Raw genomic sequence first — 20,354 nt, forward strand, 5'->3', positions numbered from 1 at the left:
AGATGCCACTTGCCACCAGTTTGGCCATATTTCAGAGCTGCAACATCACTGGAGTGCCCAAAAGCACAAGGTGTGCAATACTCAGAGACATGGCCAAGGTAAGAAAGGCTGAAAGACGACCACCACTGAACAAGACACACAAGCTGAAACGTCAAGACTGGGCCAAGAAATATCTCAAGACTGGTTTTTCTAAAGTTTTATGGACTGATGAAATGAGAGTGAGCCAGATGGATGGGCCCGTGGCTGGATTGGTAAAGGGCAGAGAGCTCCAGTCCGACTCAGACGCCAGCAAGGTGGAGGTGGAGTACTGGTTTGGGCTGGTATCATCAAAGATGAGCTTGTGGGGCCTTTTCGGGTTGAGGATGGAGTCAAGCTCAACTCCCAGTCCTACTGCCAGTTTCTGGAAGACACCTTCTTCAAGCAGTGGTACAGGAAGAACTCTGCATCCTTCAAGAAAAACATGATTTTCATGCAGGACAATGCTCCATCACACGCGTTCAAGTACTCCACAGCGTGACTGGCAAGAAAGGGTATAAAAGAAGAAAAACTAATGACATGGCTACCTTGTTCACCTGATCTGAACCCCATTGAGAACCTGTGGTCCATCATCAAATGTGAGATTTACAAGGAGGGAAAACAGTACACCTCTCTGAACAGTGTCTGGGAGGCTGTGGTTGCTGCTGCACGCAATGTTGATGGTGAACAGATCAAAATACTGACAGAATCCATGGATGGCAGGCTTTTGAGTGTCCTTGCAAAGAAAGGTGGCTATATTGGTCACTAATTTGTTTTTGTTTTGTTTTTGAATGTCAGAAATGTATATTTGTGAATGTGGAGATGTTATATTGGTTTCGCTGGTAAAAATAAATAATTGAAATGGGTATATATTTGTTTTTTGTTAAGTTGCCTAATAATTATGCACAGTAATAGTCACCTGCACACAGATATCCCCCTAAAATAGCTAAAACTAAAAACTACTTCCAAAAACATTCAGTTTTGATATTAATGAGTTTTTTGGGTTCATTGAGAACATGGTTGTTGTTCAATAATAAAATTATTCCTCAAAAATACAACTTGCCTAATAACCCTGCACTCCCTGTATGTATGTATGTATATATATATATATATATATATATATATATATATATAAAAACACCCAGCACGCCCCTGCGGGCGGTTTATCCTTCAAGCTCGGGTCCTCTACCAGAGGCCTGGGAGCTTGAGGGTCCTGCGCAGTATCTTAGCTGTTCCCAGGACTGCGCTCTTCTGGACAGAGATCTCCGATGTTATTCCCGGGATCTGCTGGAGCCACTCACCTAGCTTGGGAGTCACCGCACCTAGTGCTCCGATTACCACGGGGACCACCATTACCTTCACCCTCCACATCCTCTCGAGCTCTTCTCTGAGCCCTTGGTATTTCTCCAGCTTCTCGTGTTCCTTCTTCCTGATATTGCTGTCATTGGGAACCGCTACATCGATCACTACGGCCGTCTTCTTCTGTTTGTCTACCACCACTATGTCCGGTTGGTTAGCCACCACCATTTTGTCCGTCTGTATCTGGAAGTCCCACAGGATCTTAGCTCGGTCATTCTCCACCACCCTTGGGGGCATCTCCCACTTTGACCTCGGGACTTCCAGGTTATACTCGGCACAGATGTTCCTGTACACTATGCCGGCCACTTGGTTATGGCGTTCCATGTATGCCTTGCCTGCTAGCATCTTGCACCCTGCTGTTATGTGCTGGATTGTCTCTGGGGCATCTTTACACAGCCTGCACCTGGGGTCTTGCCTGGTGTGATAGACCCCAGCCTCTATGGATCTTGTACTCAGAGCTTGTTCTTGTGCTGCCATGATTAGTGCCTCTGTGCTGTCTTTCAGTCCAGCTTTGTCCAGCCACTGGTAGGATTTCTGGATATCAGCCATCTCCTCTATCTGCCGGTGGTACATACCGTGCAGGGGCCTATCCTTCCATGATGGTTCCTCGTCTCCCTCCTCTTTCTTGGGTTTCTGCTGCCTGAGGTATTCACTGAGCAATCGGTCAGTTGGGGCCATCTTCCCAATGTATTCTTGGATGTTCGTTGTCTCATCCTGGACTGTGGTGCTGACACTCACCAGTCCCCGGCCCCCTTCCTTCCGCTTAGCGTACAGCCTCAGGGTGCTGGACTTGGGGTGAAACCCTCCATGCATGGTAAGGAGCTTTCTTGTCTTTATGTCAGTGGCTTCTATCTCCTCCTTTGGCCAGCCTATTACCCCAGCAGGGTACCTGATCACGGGCAGGGCGTACGTGTTGATGGCCCGGATCTTGTTCTTACCATTCAGCTGACTCCTCAGGACTTGCCTGACCCTCTGCAGGTACTTGGTGGTTGCAGCCTTTCTAGTGGCCTCTTCATGGTTCCCATGGTTCCGTAGTCGGTATCCGTAGCCAGTCTTCTAATGATCTCACTGAGGGGGTTCAGGCCTATGCAGAACAGCAGTGGGGACAGAGCATCTCCTTGGTAGATCCCGCACTTGATGGTGACTTGTGTTATGGGCTTGGAGTTGGCCTCTAGTGTTGTACACCACATCCCCATTGAGTTCCTGATGAAGGCTCTTAGGGTCCCATTGATCTTGTACAATTCTAGGCATTCCAGTATCCAGCTGTGGGGCATTGAGTCATAGGCCTTCTTGTAATCAATCCAGGCAGTGCACAGGTTGGTCAGTCTGGTCTTGCAGTCTCGGCTGACTGTTCTGTCTACCAGTAGCTGGTGTTTTGCACCTCTGGTATTCTTGCCAATTCCTTTCTGTGTCCCACTCATGTATTGACCCATGTGCCTGTTCATCTTAGCCGATATGATGCCTGACAGGAGCTTCCATGTAGTACTGAGGCAGGTTATTGGTCGGTAGTTGGAGGGGACCAGTCCCTTCTTGGGGTCCTTGGGGATCAGGACCGTCCGACCTTCGGTTAGCCATTCCGGGTGTCTCTCGTTAACTAGCAGCTGGTTCATTTGTGCTGCCAGACGCTCGTGGAGTGCAGTCAGCTTCTTTAGCCAGTAGGCGTGAACCATGTCGGGCCCTGGTGCTGTCCAACTCTTCATACTGGAGACCCTTTCTTGGATATCTGCCACTGTGATGGTTACTGGACCCTGTTCAGGGAGGTCGCTGTGGTCTGCCCTCAGATCCACTAGCCCCTGAGCATTGCCGTTATGGGTTGCGTCCTTCTCCCATATGCTCTTCCAGTATTGCTCCGTCTCCAGCCTTGGTGGTGCTGTTCTCTTATTATTATTGTTCCCTTGCCACTGAGAGTACACCTTTGCTGGTTCTGTGGAGAACAGCTGGTTTATTCTCCTGCCTTCTATCTCTCTGGTGTACCTCCTCAACCGGGTGGCCAAGGCTGTGAGTCTTTGCTTGGCAGTTTCCAAGGCCTCAGGTATGGACAGCTTGCTGTATTTCTGCAACTCCGTTAGTTGGCTAACCTCCCTCCGTGCTACTTTGATCTTGCCCTCTAGCCTCCTCCTCCATGGAGGGTACTGCCCCTTGTGGCTGTTGTGGCTCTCTCTCTCTCTCTCTCTATATATATATATATATATATTAGGGGTGCAACGATACACAAAATTCACGGTTCGGTTCGATACTTTGGTGTCACGGTTCGATATTTTTTCGATACAAAAAAATGTTCATGCCTTTTTAATTTGTCATTTATTAAAATTATAAATATATATTTTAACTCAAAAGTACAGTTTTTAAATTTAACCCTAACCCTTGTGCGTGTTTTTTATTTTGACAGCGAATGCGCACCTGCGGACCACTTATGTGCAGCCCTGGTTATTTAGCTCGTCATATTGCAGCCACAGAAATTCTTTTGTCCATGAAACCATAAAGCTGCACTTTCTTTTTGCCTTATAGTCTGATTTGTCATAACTTCTCCGTTTTGTGGTAAGCTTTTCTTTGGCTGTCACTTCTTCACCCTGACCTGTCTTATTTGGCTCAGCAGAACTGAAATGCTTTTACACGCTCACTCACATAAGCTCAGCGATTCTCTGCGCGATCAACCTCTCACATGTTTAAGCTGCGGGAGATTTCACTTGTCATGTTTGCATAGTAAGCTAACGATTAATAAGACGATGTCAGAGGAATTGGTGCGCAAATTATCATCACTCACAGATCAGTGCTGTTGCTCTCTATACACAGTTCGCGATTGCAAAGTGAAAGCAAAAAACAAGCGCAAATTCAAACGCGATTTCAATATGTCACATATTGACAGTGGCTCACCGATGCCAATGACATAATTACCCAGCTACATTTCTGAAAGAATGCAAAAGCATTGACATATATTTTTCCTTCCTACAGTAGCCCGACGGGCAGGGAAGAGATAGATTTTGGTAGCCCGTCTGAAAAAAATCGCTAGCTCCAGGACGTCGGGCTAGCGATATTGCGAGCCCTGTATCTGATTGAGGAATCACTCATCTTTGGAAAAGAGAGTTTATTACAGAGAAATGTCTCTTTCCAAAATAAAAGCTATACTATCCGCTTCTTCTGGGCTATATTCTCAGCAGCATAAGGAGAATCATGTGCTAACAGCTGTCTAAATGACTCGGCTAAAGTTAGTAGCATGCTTGTTGTTTTGGTCTTTGCACTAGGATGATGTCGGCGTAAATGTGCAGTCATATTCGTTGTGTTCCCACTATTGCTTTCAGGTTAATCTCATTGAAATGACCTTAACGCCACAACACGGCAAATCTCCGTTAACGAGCTACCGCTGATCGCCCCGTGCGTGGGGCTAGACGGCCAACACGTTAACGAGCTAACTGCGCTAACACACTAGTTCCCACCCATGTAATTGAGCATTGCATGGCACATCCAACATACTGTTTTACTTTAGTCCATGACTCGCTTACCTTCAGGGTCATACATCACATGAAAACCAAAATAATTCCAAACGCCAGATCTGAATGAGGGTGGGGGAGGTGCCCTGCGCTCTTCCTTCTGACTATGCTGTCTGTGTTGAGCACTCAGTGGATCTGCGCTCGACAGTGCAGCCTAGGCGGAGTAGTCGAACGCAGATTCACTGAGTGCTCAACACAGACAGCATTGTCAGAAGGAAAGTTGATAAAATAAATTACAAATGTTGTATTGTTCGATACATATGCGTACCGAACCGAAAGCACTGTATCGAACGGTTCAATATCGATACGAATATCGTTGCACCCCTAATATATATATATATATATATATATATATACATACACATATATATGTGTGTGTGTGTGTGTGTATATATATATATTTTACAATGTTTGTTTATCGGATAAATTAACTTAAATGTCACTGTTATTATTGTTTAGATATTTATTTGTTTAGATTTACTCACGAACAAATAAAACACTGAGAAAAGCCAAACAATAATATCTTTAAGTTATCTAAGTGACTTATCATTTTTAACCAGAGTAGCGAAAGACCGCATTAATAATGGCTTATAAAGCATTTACAGATTAATTAAAAAAATATTGACATATGCAGCCATTTGTTTAACTGATGTGACAATGGAAATTAATTGTTGTTTAATGGAAAATTTGCTTGTGAAGCACAATTTTTTTTAGGATTGCAAAAAATTTACTTTTAAATTATCATAGTTTTTGTGAAATGTGGTTTTCTTTTAAAGGTAAAGGAAAAGTGCTGTTTTCAAGAAATTACTGTGTTAAACATTGTATGTTTGATAGTGAATATTTTAGAACATACAATAAATAAAACTCTTTACATTTCATGAAATCATAATGAAAGTGTTTATTGAATTAATACATCATAAGCAGACAATTTAACAGTTAGTTCATATTTTATGAACACTGCCAAAAAGTTCCAAAAGAATGTGTCTTATTCAGCACTTTCACCCTGAAAAAAATAATGAAAGGTAAAATTATTCAACGCATATTAACAGTAAGCAATTTATTGCGTGTTGTTTTTGTACAAGTATCTACACTCTCTACTCTCTTCAAATCAAAGCAAATTAATAATACAAAGCAAACAACATTCAACATTATATCAAACACTCATCTGATCAACATTAAATGTTGTGTAAACGAATTAGATGAATTACCTTTCCAGCATCACGGCTCTTGGCTCTCAGTTTGTTGACCTGAGATTCAGCAATGTCAGCACGCTCCTGAGCTTCCTCCATCTCATGTTGGACCTTTCTCAGTCTGGACATGTGGGTGTTGGCCTGTTCCTCCTGTTCAGTGCAATAATATGTTTTATTTAAAAACATATCTGATCATATATGAGAGATATCTCAGTTATGAAGCTGTGAATTCCATATGTAAAAATCACAAAACATTTCACTCACAGCCTCCTCAGCCTGTCTCTTGTAAGCCTTGACTTTGAGCTGCAGCTTGTCCACCAGATCCTGAAGTCTGACCAAATTCTTCTTGTCCTCCTCAGTCTGCATAAACAACAAACTGTTACTGACGGCTGAAGAAGAAAGAATTTAGGAACTTAAATGTAATAGATGTTTAGGTAAATGTGTAATCACCTGGTAGGTGAGCTCCTTCACTCTCCTCTCATATTTGCGGACTCCTTTAACAGCATCAGCTCCACGTCTCTGCTCAGCTTCAACTTCAGTTTCTAGTTCACGGACCTTTAATGCCATGATAAGTAATCAGCTTTTAATAAATATTAAGAGTAGAAAGAAAATGGGTGGAGATCATGTGATGGCATCAAAGTGTTTATTTAATACTTGAATAATAACTCAAGAATATATGCAGTACATACCCTGGACTCCAGTTTCTGGAGCTGCTTCTTGCCACCCTTCATGGCGAGGTTCTCTGCCTCATCCAGACGGTGCTGCAGGTCCTTGACTGTGACCTCCAGGTTCTTCTTCATCCTCTCCAGGTGAGCACTGGTGTCCTGCTCCTTCTTCAGCTCCTCAGCCATCATGGCAGCCTGAAAGTATGGGTGGTATTGGCATTATTGATCAAGCATGAACAAACATTTTGAAAAGATAAGATGCTTGTAAAGTACTAACTTACATCAGTGATAGCCTTTTTGGCCTTCTCCTCAGCATTTCTTGCTTCCTGAACTGCATCATCCACCTCACCCTGAACCTGGACAAGGTCAGCCTCCAGCTTCTTCTTGGTGTTCAAAAGACTGGTGTTCTGAATGAAAAAGAAACCGTTTTAATGCTGTGATTCTCACTCTCTGATGTCTCAAAGTTCTTGTAAAGTAATGAATACCAACCTGAGAGTGAAGCAGTCCAACACGCTCGCTAGCATCAACCAACTCCTGCTCAGCCACTTTGCGTCCTCTCTCTGTCTGCTCCAGAGCGGCTCTCAGCTCCTCAATCTCAGCCACCATCAGACCATTTCTGCGCTCCACCATGGCGACCTGCTCCTTCATGTCTTCCTGTCCTCTGACTGCGTCATCCAGGTGCAGCTGAGCATCCTGATGACAAATAAAACAAATGATATTATCATTGTTTGCTTGGAGGTTAATTAAAAAAAACACAAACACACACACAATCTACCAACTCACCTTGAGCTGTCCTTGGACATTCCTCAGTTGTTTCTGTGCCTCAGCAGCCTGTCTGTTGGCATGGCTCAGCTGAATCTCCATCTCATTCAGGTCTCCCTCCATCTTCTTCTTGACTCTCAGGGCATCATTCCTGCTCCTGACCTCAGCATCAAGAGTGCTCTGCATGGAGTCAATCACCCTCTGGCTGTTCCTCTTGATCTGCTCCATCTCCTCGTCCTTCTCTGACAGCTTCCTGTCAATCTCACCTTTTACCTGGTTTAGCTCAAGCTGAACACGAAGGATCTTGGCCTCCTCGTGCTCCAGAGTTCCCTTTAAATAAAGGTTTATTTCAAAATAAACTGGAGAAGGGATAGTTTTATAAATGTAATTACAAACAAAGTACACTTTTATAAAATACATTACCTCAGCTTCCTCCAGAGCTGTCTGAATTTCAGACTTCTCAGTCTCAACAGTCTTCTTGGCCTTTTCCAGCTCATGGATGCTCTTTCCAGTCTCACCAATCTGCTCAGTCAGATCTGAGATCTCCTCTACAGAGCAAACACAGCCAAGAGTTTTAGTACTTGGAGCTGATATATGCAAATGTTTTGGCCACAACATAACATATAAATGAATATAAACATTAGAATCATATCCATATGATCTATAGCAAGATAAGCGTACGCTGCAGGTTCTTGTTCTCTCTCTTCATGGTCTCAAGATGATCCAGAGCCTCTTCATATGAGTTCTTCATCTTGAACAACTCAGTGCTGAGAGAACGAGCCTCCTTTTGGGCTCCTTCCAGCTCTGCCTGGCTCTCCTCATACTTCTGCTTCCATTCTGCCAGGACCTAGATTAATTAAAAATGTATTAATTAAATAATTAGTTGTTGTAATGGGTGTAATTTCTCCTTTGATGATAGAGGTTATGTTTAAAACTTTACTTTATCAAAGTTCCTCTGCTTCTTGTCAAGGTTGGCAGCCAGAGCATTAGCTCTCTCCACATCAATCATGAGGTCCTCCACCTCACCCTGCAGCCTCTGCTTGGTCTTCTCCAGTGAGGCACACTTGGAGTTCACAGCCTCAATGGATTCCTCAGCCTCCTGCAGGCGCTGGGCAAGCTTTTTCCTGTTGTTAAAATATTTTTTTTTTAAATTAAGGCTGAATTGTTTGGTTTTAAATCTGAAAACTAATTTAAACAATGAAAGTATGGTGACTTACTTGGCCTCCTCCAGCTCCTCAGTTCGCTGGATGGCATCAGTCTCATATTTGGATCGCCACTGAGCCACCTCACTGTTGGCCTTGGACATTCCTCGCTGCAGCTCAGCCTTGGCCTCCTGCTCCTCCTCAAACTGCTCTCTCAGCAGATCACAGTCATGACGTGCTGACTGAACTGCATGAGCCAGGGCATTCTTGGCCTGTTGAAGTGACAGTTGATTTCAGATTTCGGGATTTTTTTTTTGTTGAAATCAATTTTAAAGTCTAATGCTGAGAGGATAACAAATTTAAGAGGTAAAACCTTAGAAAGATATTAGAGGATTATCTGTCTCAGAGTTACTGAGTGTCTCTGTAACTGATTAAAACTTGTCTCTGTTTTTATTAGTAAGTGCTGAAATTTAACAGAAGAGAGAAAACATTTCAGACCTTCACTTCCTCCTCAACGTGTCTCTTCAGTTCCTCAATCTGCTGAGTGAAGGCCTGCTTGCCCCTTGTGAGCTGAGAAACAAGAGCTTCTTTCTCCTCAAGCTGGCGACTGAACTCACCTGTAGTTAACACACATGTATTAAGCCCAGTTTGTTCCATTTCACCCACTGATTGGTTGTAGTTTTAGGTACCTGTAAATGACAAATTTCCAGAGACAGACTGTGTTTTTGTTATACATCACTTACCATTCTCTGTTTGAAGTCTCGCCTTCTGGGCATTAATGTCATTCAGCTGACGAACATTCTCATCATTTTTGGCTTTGAGTTCACTTAGTTGATCCTCAAGAGTCCTGCACATTTTCTCCAAGTTGCCCTGTCACCAAGTAATGCCATATCCATGTTAACAGTTAATGAGCTGCTTTGGCGGTCCTGAAATGTAAAAAAGAAAAAATCTGTTCTCTATAAATACTGTCCGCACCTTTGCTTTAGCAACAGCCTCCATGTTGCTGGAGAGGTCATCAATCTCCATCTTGTACTCGCTCTTCTCTTTCTCCAGCTTCTGTTTGACACGCTGGAGGTTGTCGATCTGCTCTCCGAGCTCTGCTACAGTGTCAGCCTGCTTCTTACGGAGAGCTGCTGCAGTAGCTTCATGCTGCAGAGTTGATTCCTCAAGATCACGACGCAGTTTCTGGAACTCAGCCTCTCGCTTCTTGTTCATCTCAATCTGAGCAGCTGTTGCTCCACCAGCTTCCTCGAGCCTCTCGCTGATCTCTTCAAGCTCCCTGGAGAGGTCGGCTCTCTGCTTCTCTACCTTAGCCCGAGCTGCCCTCTCAGCCTCAATCTCCTCTTCCAGCTCCTCAATACGAGCCTAGTTTGAAATTATTTGGATTTATCGATTAGAACCTGAACTAAAGTAGGTTTTTGACTTATAATGAACAATATTCTTTATGAAGACTGGTCGTTAGTGTTACCTGAAGTTCTTTGATCTTCTTCTGAAGTTGAGCACCAAGGGATTGTTCATCTTCAATTTTGCTGAGAAGTTGGCTGATTTCAAAGTCCTTCCTTGGTGTGGAAGAAGTATGGTTTTACGATCATAGTCCATATGATTATTGCAATGCAGTGTGTGTAAAGAAAATTATTTACAAAAAAAGCCCTACTTCTTGATTTTCTCATCAGACTGCTGCTTGTCATTCTCCAGATCCATTATGGATTCCTGGGCCAGTTTCAGATCTCCCTCCAGCTTCCTCTTGGCTCTCTCAAGGTCCATGCGGAGCTTCTTCTCTTGCTCCAGTGAACCCTCAAGCTATAAAGTCATGTCAGTTGATTCAAGTGGTTGGTATGACAATGATTCAGCACTAAAATTCTTTCCATAAAAAACAAAAAACAACAATGTAATTTTTATAGTTTTCTTACATCATCAACTTGCTGTTCCAGCTTTGTTTTGGACTTGGTCAGAGTGTTGACTTTGTCTTCTTCTGCCTGGAGATCATCCAGTGTTTGCTGATGGGCCTCTTGTAAGGCTTTCTTCTCCTTAGTCAACTTGGCAATTGACTCATCTTGAGATGCCATCTCCTCTGTCAGGTTTTTCACCTGAAACAATGTGAATACATTAAGTTTAATTTTGTTCGAGATTTTGCTGATTATTTGATCGTTTAACATGTATATTCAAAGAACAACATTACATGTTTTAATTGAACTAAGTATACAATCAAAATGAACTGAACCTTGTTTTCTGTGGCATGTTTCTCCTTCTCCACTTTGGCCAAGGTGAGCTCCAAGTCATCAATGTCCTTCTTCAGCTCAGAGCATTCATCCTCCAGCTTCCTCTTCTTAGCAGTCAGCTCAGCATTGATTTCCTCTTCATCCTCCAGTCTCTCACTTGTCTCTTTGAGTTTTGCTTCAAGCTGGATTTTGCTCTTAATGAGCCCCTCACACCTTTCTTCAGCATCGGAGAGATTGTCAACTTCCTATAATACATGTTGAACACACAAGTTAGATTATTTGTGACAAAAGTGTAGTTAAAATCATAATTTTAACTACACTTTTGTTTTAGCAAATAAATAATCAGAGGGAGAGACAAACATGTGGTCTTTTTATATCTACCTTATATACATGAACTATAGGTGCAATGTATACTTTTCTCTACTACTTACTGCAGCCACTTGAAGTTGCAGGTCATTCTTCTCCTGCAGCAGGCTGACCATCTTCTCTTCCAGTTCCTTCTTCTTAGCCAGAGCAGCAGCCAGGTCTGTCTTCATCTTATCATAGTTCTCCTTCATGTTCTGCAACTCCTTCTCAGTCTCAGCACTCTTCAGAAGAGGCTTGATCTTGAAATATACTTTCAGCCATGGCCAGTTCTTGACATTCATGAAAGAACGGATGTTGTACTGGATGGTGTAGATAGATTCTCTAAAAACCAAACATGAGAGTGTTACTTTGTGTCGTCGGATCTTAATATGAGGAAGGAAATACAAAAGAGAATACAATAGAGTTTACTATGATAATGTTACCTCCTCTCCATCATCTTCACAAACTCTTTCCTCATGACGTATCCTCTGCAGAGAGCCTGAGTCATGGTCACCAGCTCAGCCAGTTTCTCATCTCTCAACTCCTCAAGAGTGCCCAGCAGACCAGCTTTGAAGAACACCTATTTAATCATTGAAAACATAAGTACAAGTACAAAGGGACAGTTTTTGTTAATGTCTATTAATATAATGAAGTGTACCTTTGTGTGCCCAAACATGTATTGTGTGTGATCCACATCAATGGAGCCAAGCAGCTTCTCTGAAGCTTTCTTGTTGTCAATGAACTGTCCCTCAGGGATGACACTGGCATTCAACACTTTGTATCTTCAAGAGAGATACAATTACAGTTGTTACTTAGATTTTTCTTCCATCATATTCAAGTTTGTCCTTTACAACAACCATGAAACCATTTTTCCTTTCCAATATTGTAATGTGCTGTCACCTCTGCTTGAAGTCACCATAGAGGATTCTGCTGGGGAAACCCTTTCTGCAGATTCTGATGCCCTCCAGTACACCGTTACACCTCAGCTGGTGGATGACCAGGAAGTTCTCCATAAGGCCTGAGAGTCAGAAATGCATAATGTTTCAAATCTTTTCTATATTCTTACTGTCATTTTTACAGTTAATATTACTGTAGGGTACCTGGGGTCTTTGTCTCATTGGGAATCAGGCAACGGACAAAGTGAGGATGAGTGCTTCTTAAGTTGGTCATCAGCTTGGCCAGATTCTCCTGTAGATCAGCATCATTAGATAATAGGTTGATACTATTTAAAAATGAGCATTTAATTTACACACATATCTATATCTATCTATATATCTATATCTATCTATATCTATCTATCTATCTATCTATATATATATATATATATATATATATATATATATATATATATATATATATATATATATATCAACATTCGAAAGAAGGGACTGCTCTCACAGCTAGAGATTGACGAGGTACAACACAAATGCTACGGCAAGGAGGAGTCAGGACGCCAGGTCAAGGGGGAGATATCATCACCCCCACCCGAGATTGGGTACATAGCCCCAAGTGCGATAGGAGAAGGATCATTGAGTGCGAGAGGAACTGACCTGAAAAATAGGATCATGGCCAAGCTTGAAACCTGGATCCCCCATAGCCGGTTACCAAGATTACGTGAAGTACCCTCAGAAGGTCTGCTAGATGATGGTAATGCAGCACTACGGACAATACCTACAACCACGATTACCGACACTAACAAGCTGATCTACAATACGGCAGCAGTGATCAGTGAGATGCTTGGCTACAAGTTGAACAGCCACAAGGGGCAGTACCCTCCATGGAGGAGGAGGCTAGAGGGCAAGATCAAAGTAGCACGGAGGGAGGTTAGCCAACTAACGGAGTTGCAGAAATACAGCAAGCTGTCCATACCTGAGGCCTTGGAAACTGCCAAGCAAAGACTCACAGCCTTGGCCACCCGGTTGAGGAGGTACACCAGAGAGATAGAAGGCAGGAGAATAAACCAGCTGTTCTCCACAGAACCAGCAAAGGTGTACTCTCAGTGGCAAGGGAACAATAATAATAAGAGAACAGCACCACCAAGGCTGGAGACGGAGCAATACTGGAAGAGCATATGGGAGAAGGATGCAATCCATAACGGCAATGCTCAGTGGCTAGTGGATCTGAGGGCAGACCACAGCGACCTCCCTGAACAGGGTCCAGTAACCATCACAGTGGCAGATATCCAAGAAAGGGTCTCCAGTATGAAGAGTTGGACAGCACCAGGGCCCGACATGGTTCATGCCTACTGGCTAAAGAAGCTGACTGCACTCCACGAGTGTCTGGCAGCACAAATGAACCAGCTGCTAGTTAACGAGAGACACCCGGAATCAAATCATATCGCATCATATCGGCTAAGATGAACAGGCACATGGGTCAATACATGAGCGGGACACAGAAAGGAATTGGCAAGAATACCAGAGGTGCAAAACACCAGCTACTGGTAGACAGAACAGTCAGCCGAGACTGCAAGACCAGACTGACCAACCTGTGCACTGTCTGGATTGATTACAAGAAGGCCTATGACTCAATGCCCCACAGCTGGATACTGGAATGCCTAGAATTGTACAAGATCAATGGGACCCTAAGAGCCTTCATCAGGAACTCAATGGGGATGTGGCGTACAACACTGGAGGCCAACTCCAAGCCCATAGCACAAGTCACCATCAAGTGCGGGATCTCCCAAGGAGATGCTCTGTCCCCACTGCTGTTCTGCATAGGCCTGAACCCCCTCAGTGAGATCATTAACAAGACTGGCTACGGATACCGATTACGGAACGGAGCAGTTGTCAGCCACCTCCTGTACATGGATGACATCAAGCTGTATGCCAAGAGTGAACGAGACATCGATTCACTGATCCACACTACCAGGCTATACAGCAATGACATTGGAATGTCGTTCGGACTGGAGAAGTGTAGTCGGATGGTAACAAAGAGAGGGAAGGTAGTCAGAACTGAGGGGATTGAACTACCAGAAGGCAACATTGCAGACATAGAGGACAGTTACAAGTACCTGGGGATCCTGCAGGGGAATGGGAACAATGAAGAGGCCGCTAGAAAAGCTGCAACCACCAAGTACCTGCAGAGGGTCAGGCAAGTCCTGAGGAGTCAGCTGAATGGTAAGAACAAGATCCGGGTCATCAACAAGTACGCCCTGCCCGTGATCAGGTACCCTGCTGGGGTAATAGGCTGGCCAAAGGAGGAGATAGAAGCCACTGACATAAAGACAAGAAAGCTCCTGACCATGCATGGAGGGTTTCACCCCAAGTCCAGCACCCTGAGGCTGTACGCTTGGACATTCCTCAGTTGTTTCTGTGCCTCAGCGGGAGCAGAAGGAAGGGGGCCGGGGACTGGTGAGTGTCAGCACCACAGTCCAGGATGAGACAACGAACATCCAAGAATACATTGGGAAGATGGCCCCAACTGACCGATTGCTCAGTGAATACCTCAGGCAGCAGAAACCCAAGAAAGAGGAGGGAGACGAGGAACCATCATGGAAGGATAGGCCCCTGCACGGTATGTACCACCGGCAGATAGAGGAGGTGGCTGATATCCAGAAATCCTACCAGTGGCTGGACAAAGCTGGACTGAAAGACAGCACAGAGGCAATAATCATGGCAGCACAAGAACAAGCTCTGAGTACAAGATCCATAGAGGCTGGGGTCTATCACACCAGGCAAGACCCCAGGTGCAGGCTGTGTAAAGATGCCCCAGAGATAATCTAGCACATAACAGCAGGGTGCAAGATGCTAGCAGACAAGGCATACATGGAACGCCATAACCAAGTGGCCGGCATAGTGTACAGGAACATCTGTGCCGAGTATAACCTGGAAGTCCCGAGGTCAAAATGGGAGATGCCCCCAAGGGTGGTGGAGAATGACCGAGCTAAGATCCTGTGGGACTTCCAGATACAGACGGACAAAATGGTGGTGGCTAATCAACCGGACATAGTGGTGGTAGACAAACAGAAGAAGACGGCCGTAGTGATCGATGTGGCGGTTCCCAATGACAGCAATATCAGGAAGAAAGAACACGAGAAGCTGGAGAAATACCAAGGGCTCAGAGAAGAGCTCGAGAGGATGTGGAGGGTGAAGGTAATGGTGGTCCCCGTGGTAATCGGAGCACTAGGTGCGGTGACTCCCAAGCTAGGCGAGTGGCTCCAGCAGATCCCGGGAATAACATCAGAGATCTCTGTCCAGAAGAGCGCAGTCCTGGGAACAGCTAAGATACTGCGCAGGACCCTCAAGCTCCCAGGCCTCTGGTAGAGGACCCGAGCTTGAAGGATAAACTGCCCGCAGGGGCGTGCTGGGTGTTTTTATATATATATATATATATATATATATATATATATATATATATATATATATATATATATATATATATATTATATATATATAAAAAAAAAACACAGACAAAAAAAACCATATATATATATATATATATATATATATATATATATATATATATATATATATATATATATATATATATATATATATATAATCTATACATACTCTGAAAAGAGCAGACACGGTCTGGAAGGAACCACCCTTCTTCTTGCCACCCTTCTTGCCACCACCACCAGCAGCCTCTGTTTTCATAAACAGTAAATTTCATTACTGGAATTGAAAAAATATTTTTCACTGTATAATTTTAGCCTGCAGTATGCACATTGTAGCTATCTGTACTGGACATGGGAGTTTGTGAGCACTTTTTTTTCTTACCTTCAGCTCCAGCATGGGCTGCGTACAGTAAGCACAGCAGTTTGTTTGAAGACTTCTGGTAGAGCTGCACAACTGAGTCATTCAGTGGGTCCTTGTTCTTGTCCAGCCAGCCAGTGATATTGTAGTCCACTGTACCAGCATAGTGAACCAGGGAGAAGTGTGCCTCAGCCTTGCCCTTTCCAGGCTTTGGTTTCTCAAATGCTTTGGTCTTGCCAAGATGCTGATCGTGCAGCTTGTTCTTGAACGTTGTGTCAGAGGCCTTGGGGAACATGCACTCCTCTTCAAGGATGGAGAAGATGCCCATTGGCTGAGAAAATGGCACAAATCATATTAAAATTTCAAGGGAGGTAACATATGCAAGCACATGTACATTTCTTCCTGAGCAGCTGTTTACCTTCTCAATAAGCTCAATGCAAGCAGCCAAGTCCATACCAAAGTCAATGAACTCCCATTGAATGCCTTCTTTCTTGTACTCCTCTTGCTCCAGGACAAACATGTGATGGTTGAAAAACTGTTGCAGTTTCTCATTGGTGAAGTTGATGCAGAGTTGCTCCAAGCTGTTGAACTGTAATAGTACAACCATGTCTAACTTCATGGCAATAAAGTCTTTAAAGTTTAAGAAATGTGTTGAAATGTTTCAAGTGCTCACATCAAAGATCTCAAACCCAGCGATATCCAGCACTCCAATGAAGAACTGTCTGGGCTGCTTTGTGTCCAGCATCTCATTGATACGGATAACCATCCACAAGAACATTTTCTCATAGATAGATTTGCACAGAGCCGAGACAGCATTGTTGACCTGGCAAACAAGAATTTATAATTATACAAAACCATATGAATACAGCTATAATGTTTATAATTATAATATGATTATACAAGTCTCCCTTTTATGAATTACCTGTGGGACGGTCTGACCTTTGGTCACCATCTCATTGCCAACCTTGACTCTTGGGTAGCACAAAGCTTTCAGCATATCAGCCGAGTTCAGGCCCAGTAGGTACGCAATCTTGTCAGCCACTGTTGGATTAAAACAAATCATTATAATACCTAATAAATACAAATACTTCAAACATTTCTCCATTATAGAAATTTTTCACAATACCCTCGGTGCCATCAGGTTCAGCCTGCTCTTCACGCTGCTTCTGCTTGAATTTCATGTTGCCATGATGCATCACAGCACCAGTCAGCTTGTAGATGCTTAACTTCTCTTCACCAGTAAAGCCCAAGATGTCAATAGCAGTCTGTAAGAAAAAAATGAAATCAGCTATCAATAAATAAAACAAAAGAAGATATTTATGGTTAAGTATAAGATTCTGTGTCAAATGTGATTTTACATCTGTTGCAATGAACTCCTCCACATCATCGATGCTCTTGACAGTGATTTCACCCTGACTGATCATTGGATAGTCATAAGGGTTAGTTGTGATCAGAAGAGCCTCTGAAAGGAGAAATGAAGTTAACTTGTTTTTTGCTTAGAATGTGATTTTAATGGTTTTAAAATTTAAATTTAGGTGTCCTGTCAGCATACCCAGAAGCTCAGGCTTGTGGCCTGTCATCAGCTGATAGAAGATATGGTAGCTCCTCTCAGCAGACAACTGGAAGGTGACACGGGACTTCTCCAGCAGATCTAAGGACAACAGATTAATTTTGACACTGTAGACATGAGACATCACAGTCAAAACTGCAAAATGGATCATACATGCATTCATTTCCTTGGCTGTCATTGGGCGTGTTTGAAACTTTTTTCAGTTCTGTTGCTTTACTTATAACGTGCTTCACAGTATACCTTATTATACTTTAAATGTTCCGTGAAGTTGCAATATGTTCCTACTTATACTTACACACGATAACTGCTGGGTTACAGTATATAACTTATATATATAGCGTAACCACACTGTTCATGCATCCGTGTGTTCCACCACAACAGACAATATTACTTCTTCTGAAATTAAGTGACTCATCTCTTTATGTGCTGTAAAATAATTTCTATCACAGATAATGGTAATTTACACTGTGGTTCAAACTTACATGTTTCAATATCAGCTGAGGCCAGCTTGCCAGATGTGCCAAAGTGAATCCTGATGAATTTACCCTACAGGGGTAGATCTTTATTAATATTGCCTTTCATGAGAGCAAGTAGTAAAAAGCTCATTTACATTAACTCATTTTAATCACTTACAAATCGAGAGGAGTTGTCATTCCTCACAGTCTTGGCATTACCGTAGGCCTCCAACAGAGGGTTGGCAGCAACAATCTGATCCTCAAGAGAGCCCTGCAAGAATATATTGTTTTTATGTGAGCTGATCTTCCAAAATTGATTTTCTTTTTCTGTCACAAAGACTTTGACGCAGAATAAAGAATCTACCTGCATTTTGCCAGGTGTTGGCTCAGCCTTCTTAGCTCCAAGAGCTGCAATTGTTGCAAAGTACTGGATGACACGTTTGGTGTTGACAGTCTTTCCCGCACCGGATTCTCCACTGGGGTTTAGGGGACACATTGTTAAAATGCCTTTATATCGTTTTTATATATTTTGCATACAGTTTTTATTATACTCACGTAATCAGGACAGACTGGTTCTCACGATCTAAAAGAAAAACATATAAGCATGTCTTGAATAATCTTAGTATTCATTTATTTCCTATCACTTATAAGTAGCTATGTGGTAAGAAGCAATTTTTTTCACGCAATGATTAATGGTCATCTCTTTAAGTAGAAGTCCTAAATGCATTTAAAGGCTTTAATAGGAAATTGAGCTTACCAGTGAGCATGGCCTGATAGGCATTGTCAGAGATGGAGAAGATGTGGGGTGGAGCCTCAATCCTCTTCTTTCCTCTGTATCCTGCTACACATGTAGCATCATATACAGGAAGCCACTTGTAGGGATTGACGACAACGCAGAACAACCCAGAGTAGGTCTGTATCATAGACAATAAATATCATTTAAACATTTACAGATCAGCATGATACTTTCCTCTCACACACAGCAATGTGAAAACTTACGTAGATCATCCATGATGCATAACGCTCTTTGAGGTTAAACAACACAGATGGCTCATTAAGGTGGGTCATCATGGCCATGTCCTCCATCTTATCAAACTTTGGAGGGTTTCTAGGGTGGATTTCATCCTCCTTTACAGTGACCGTCTGAATAGATTTTAATGATCCATCAGACAACTTCATCTTTCACAGTTCGGCATTATATATTTAACAAACAGATAAAGTACATAGATTATTCATCTACCTTTCCTCCGTCTGTCTCAACAGTGGCTTTACCACCCTCCTTCTTGACGAGTTTGCCCTTGACATACATCTCATCAGTATCAGTCACAAAGAAGGCCGTCTTGGCATCAAATGGAGCAGTCTGGGCCTCAATCCTCTCCTTTTCTGGCTTGCGGAGGTAAATGGCCGCTGGGCCATACTGCGCCATCTCCGCGTCTGTGCTCATGGTGGCACTTTACTAGAGACTGAAAATATGATGGATTGACACATAATTCAAATACTGTACTTATTATACAAACCATAATTAACATCCATTCTTTTTGATTCGTGGAGTTTACCTCAGCTGATGCAAACAGAAATTCCTTAATATCCTGTGTATGTCAAGGTGCTATAAAATAAGTAAAGGTATATCAATGGACACTTTACTCTTTAGTTTAAGAATCAATTCAAAAAGCAAAATTTTCAATGCCATTAAAAAATATAATAACCCAACACTTAAAAGTGTAAAATATAAACTTAATGAGAGCATATAATACACAGTAGATAAAACATGGTAGCTGAATCCTTTACTGTACTCACCCTTCTTAGATGCCCGTCAGCTAGAGCAAATGTCCAGAGCTGCTGCTTTTATAAACAACGACTCTGCTTCCTCAGCATTTACACTCTCCTTAGTTTGGTCATGAATGTCTGACACCTTGCTTCTTGATACTGATATGGTCAAAAATAAATGAATTACTTTGATTAATTTTCCACATATGAAATCCTTCTTTTCTTATAAAACATATTTTTTAAATTAAAAAAAATAAAATGTAAAATTCTCATGTTAATATAGCTGGATTCCTTAATGAAAAAAAATATTGTCAATGTATTTTGGTTCATATATTCCTTCAAATGATTATGCCCCTAAAAATGGAAAATGTACGAAATTTTAACAGAATAGTTAGTGGTAAATCACAACAGTGCTCTGCATGGTTTGTGGGTTATTCATTCCAGTAAATCTTGAAGATAAATTGATATTAACTTGACACAGTATTTAATAAGCTTGTCTGTGCGCCCAAGTATCTTTGATATTTTGATATCCAGTTTTAAACTTGCAGTGCCACTGGTGTATAGTTACATGACATAAAAATCCAAGACATCTGGTATAAAATTCAGAGTCAGACTTTCTGTTATTGCCAGAAAGGTGTTATATATAGCCACTGGGAACATAATATTAGGTACTTTAATAC

The 20,354-nt window shown here is 42.5% G+C and overlaps 2 protein-coding genes across 2 annotated transcripts; both read right to left on the reverse strand.

The window, feature by feature from the left end:
• Positions 1-5,745: 5,745 nt before the first annotated feature.
• On the reverse strand, positions 5,746-6,912 carry LOC146711594 (uncharacterized). The gene is made up of 5 exons (XM_085454495.1): positions 6,742-6,912; positions 6,503-6,607; positions 6,317-6,412; positions 6,071-6,202; positions 5,746-5,865 (listed from the first exon to the last, which is right to left on the reverse strand). Exons 1-5 carry the CDS (start codon positions 6,904-6,906, stop codon positions 5,848-5,850), a joined length of 516 nt encoding a protein of 171 aa, XP_085310621.1. The 5' UTR covers positions 6,907-6,912; the 3' UTR covers positions 5,746-5,847.
• A 77-nt stretch (positions 6,913-6,989) lies between these two features.
• LOC146711595 (myosin heavy chain, fast skeletal muscle-like) lies at positions 6,990-19,537 on the reverse strand. Its single transcript, XM_085454492.1, has 34 exons — positions 19,464-19,537; positions 19,148-19,370; positions 18,907-19,050; positions 18,665-18,821; positions 18,463-18,490; positions 18,086-18,383; positions 17,935-17,998; positions 17,435-17,533; positions 17,241-17,344; positions 17,009-17,147; positions 16,805-16,923; positions 16,556-16,705; positions 16,301-16,471; positions 15,907-16,213; positions 15,697-15,773; positions 12,286-12,373; positions 12,086-12,203; positions 11,844-11,967; positions 11,629-11,765; positions 11,272-11,527; positions 10,843-11,085; positions 10,532-10,708; positions 10,276-10,421; positions 10,090-10,180; positions 9,597-9,986; positions 9,365-9,491; positions 9,120-9,238; positions 8,697-8,893; positions 8,420-8,603; positions 8,161-8,326; positions 7,903-8,027; positions 7,501-7,809; positions 7,207-7,410; positions 6,990-7,124 (listed from the first exon to the last, which is right to left on the reverse strand). Exons 2-34 carry the CDS (start codon positions 19,349-19,351, stop codon positions 6,990-6,992), a joined length of 5,397 nt encoding a protein of 1,798 aa, XP_085310618.1. The 5' UTR covers positions 19,352-19,370; positions 19,464-19,537.
• Positions 19,538-20,354: the final 817 nt, after the last annotated feature.

Source organism: Copadichromis virginalis, linkage group LG4 (genome assembly GCF_057382275.1).
Source record: "Copadichromis virginalis isolate Kocher_CV1m ecotype Utaka linkage group LG4, C_Virginalis_male_GT1.1, whole genome shotgun sequence".
NCBI lineage: Eukaryota > Metazoa > Chordata > Actinopteri > Cichliformes > Cichlidae > Copadichromis > Copadichromis virginalis.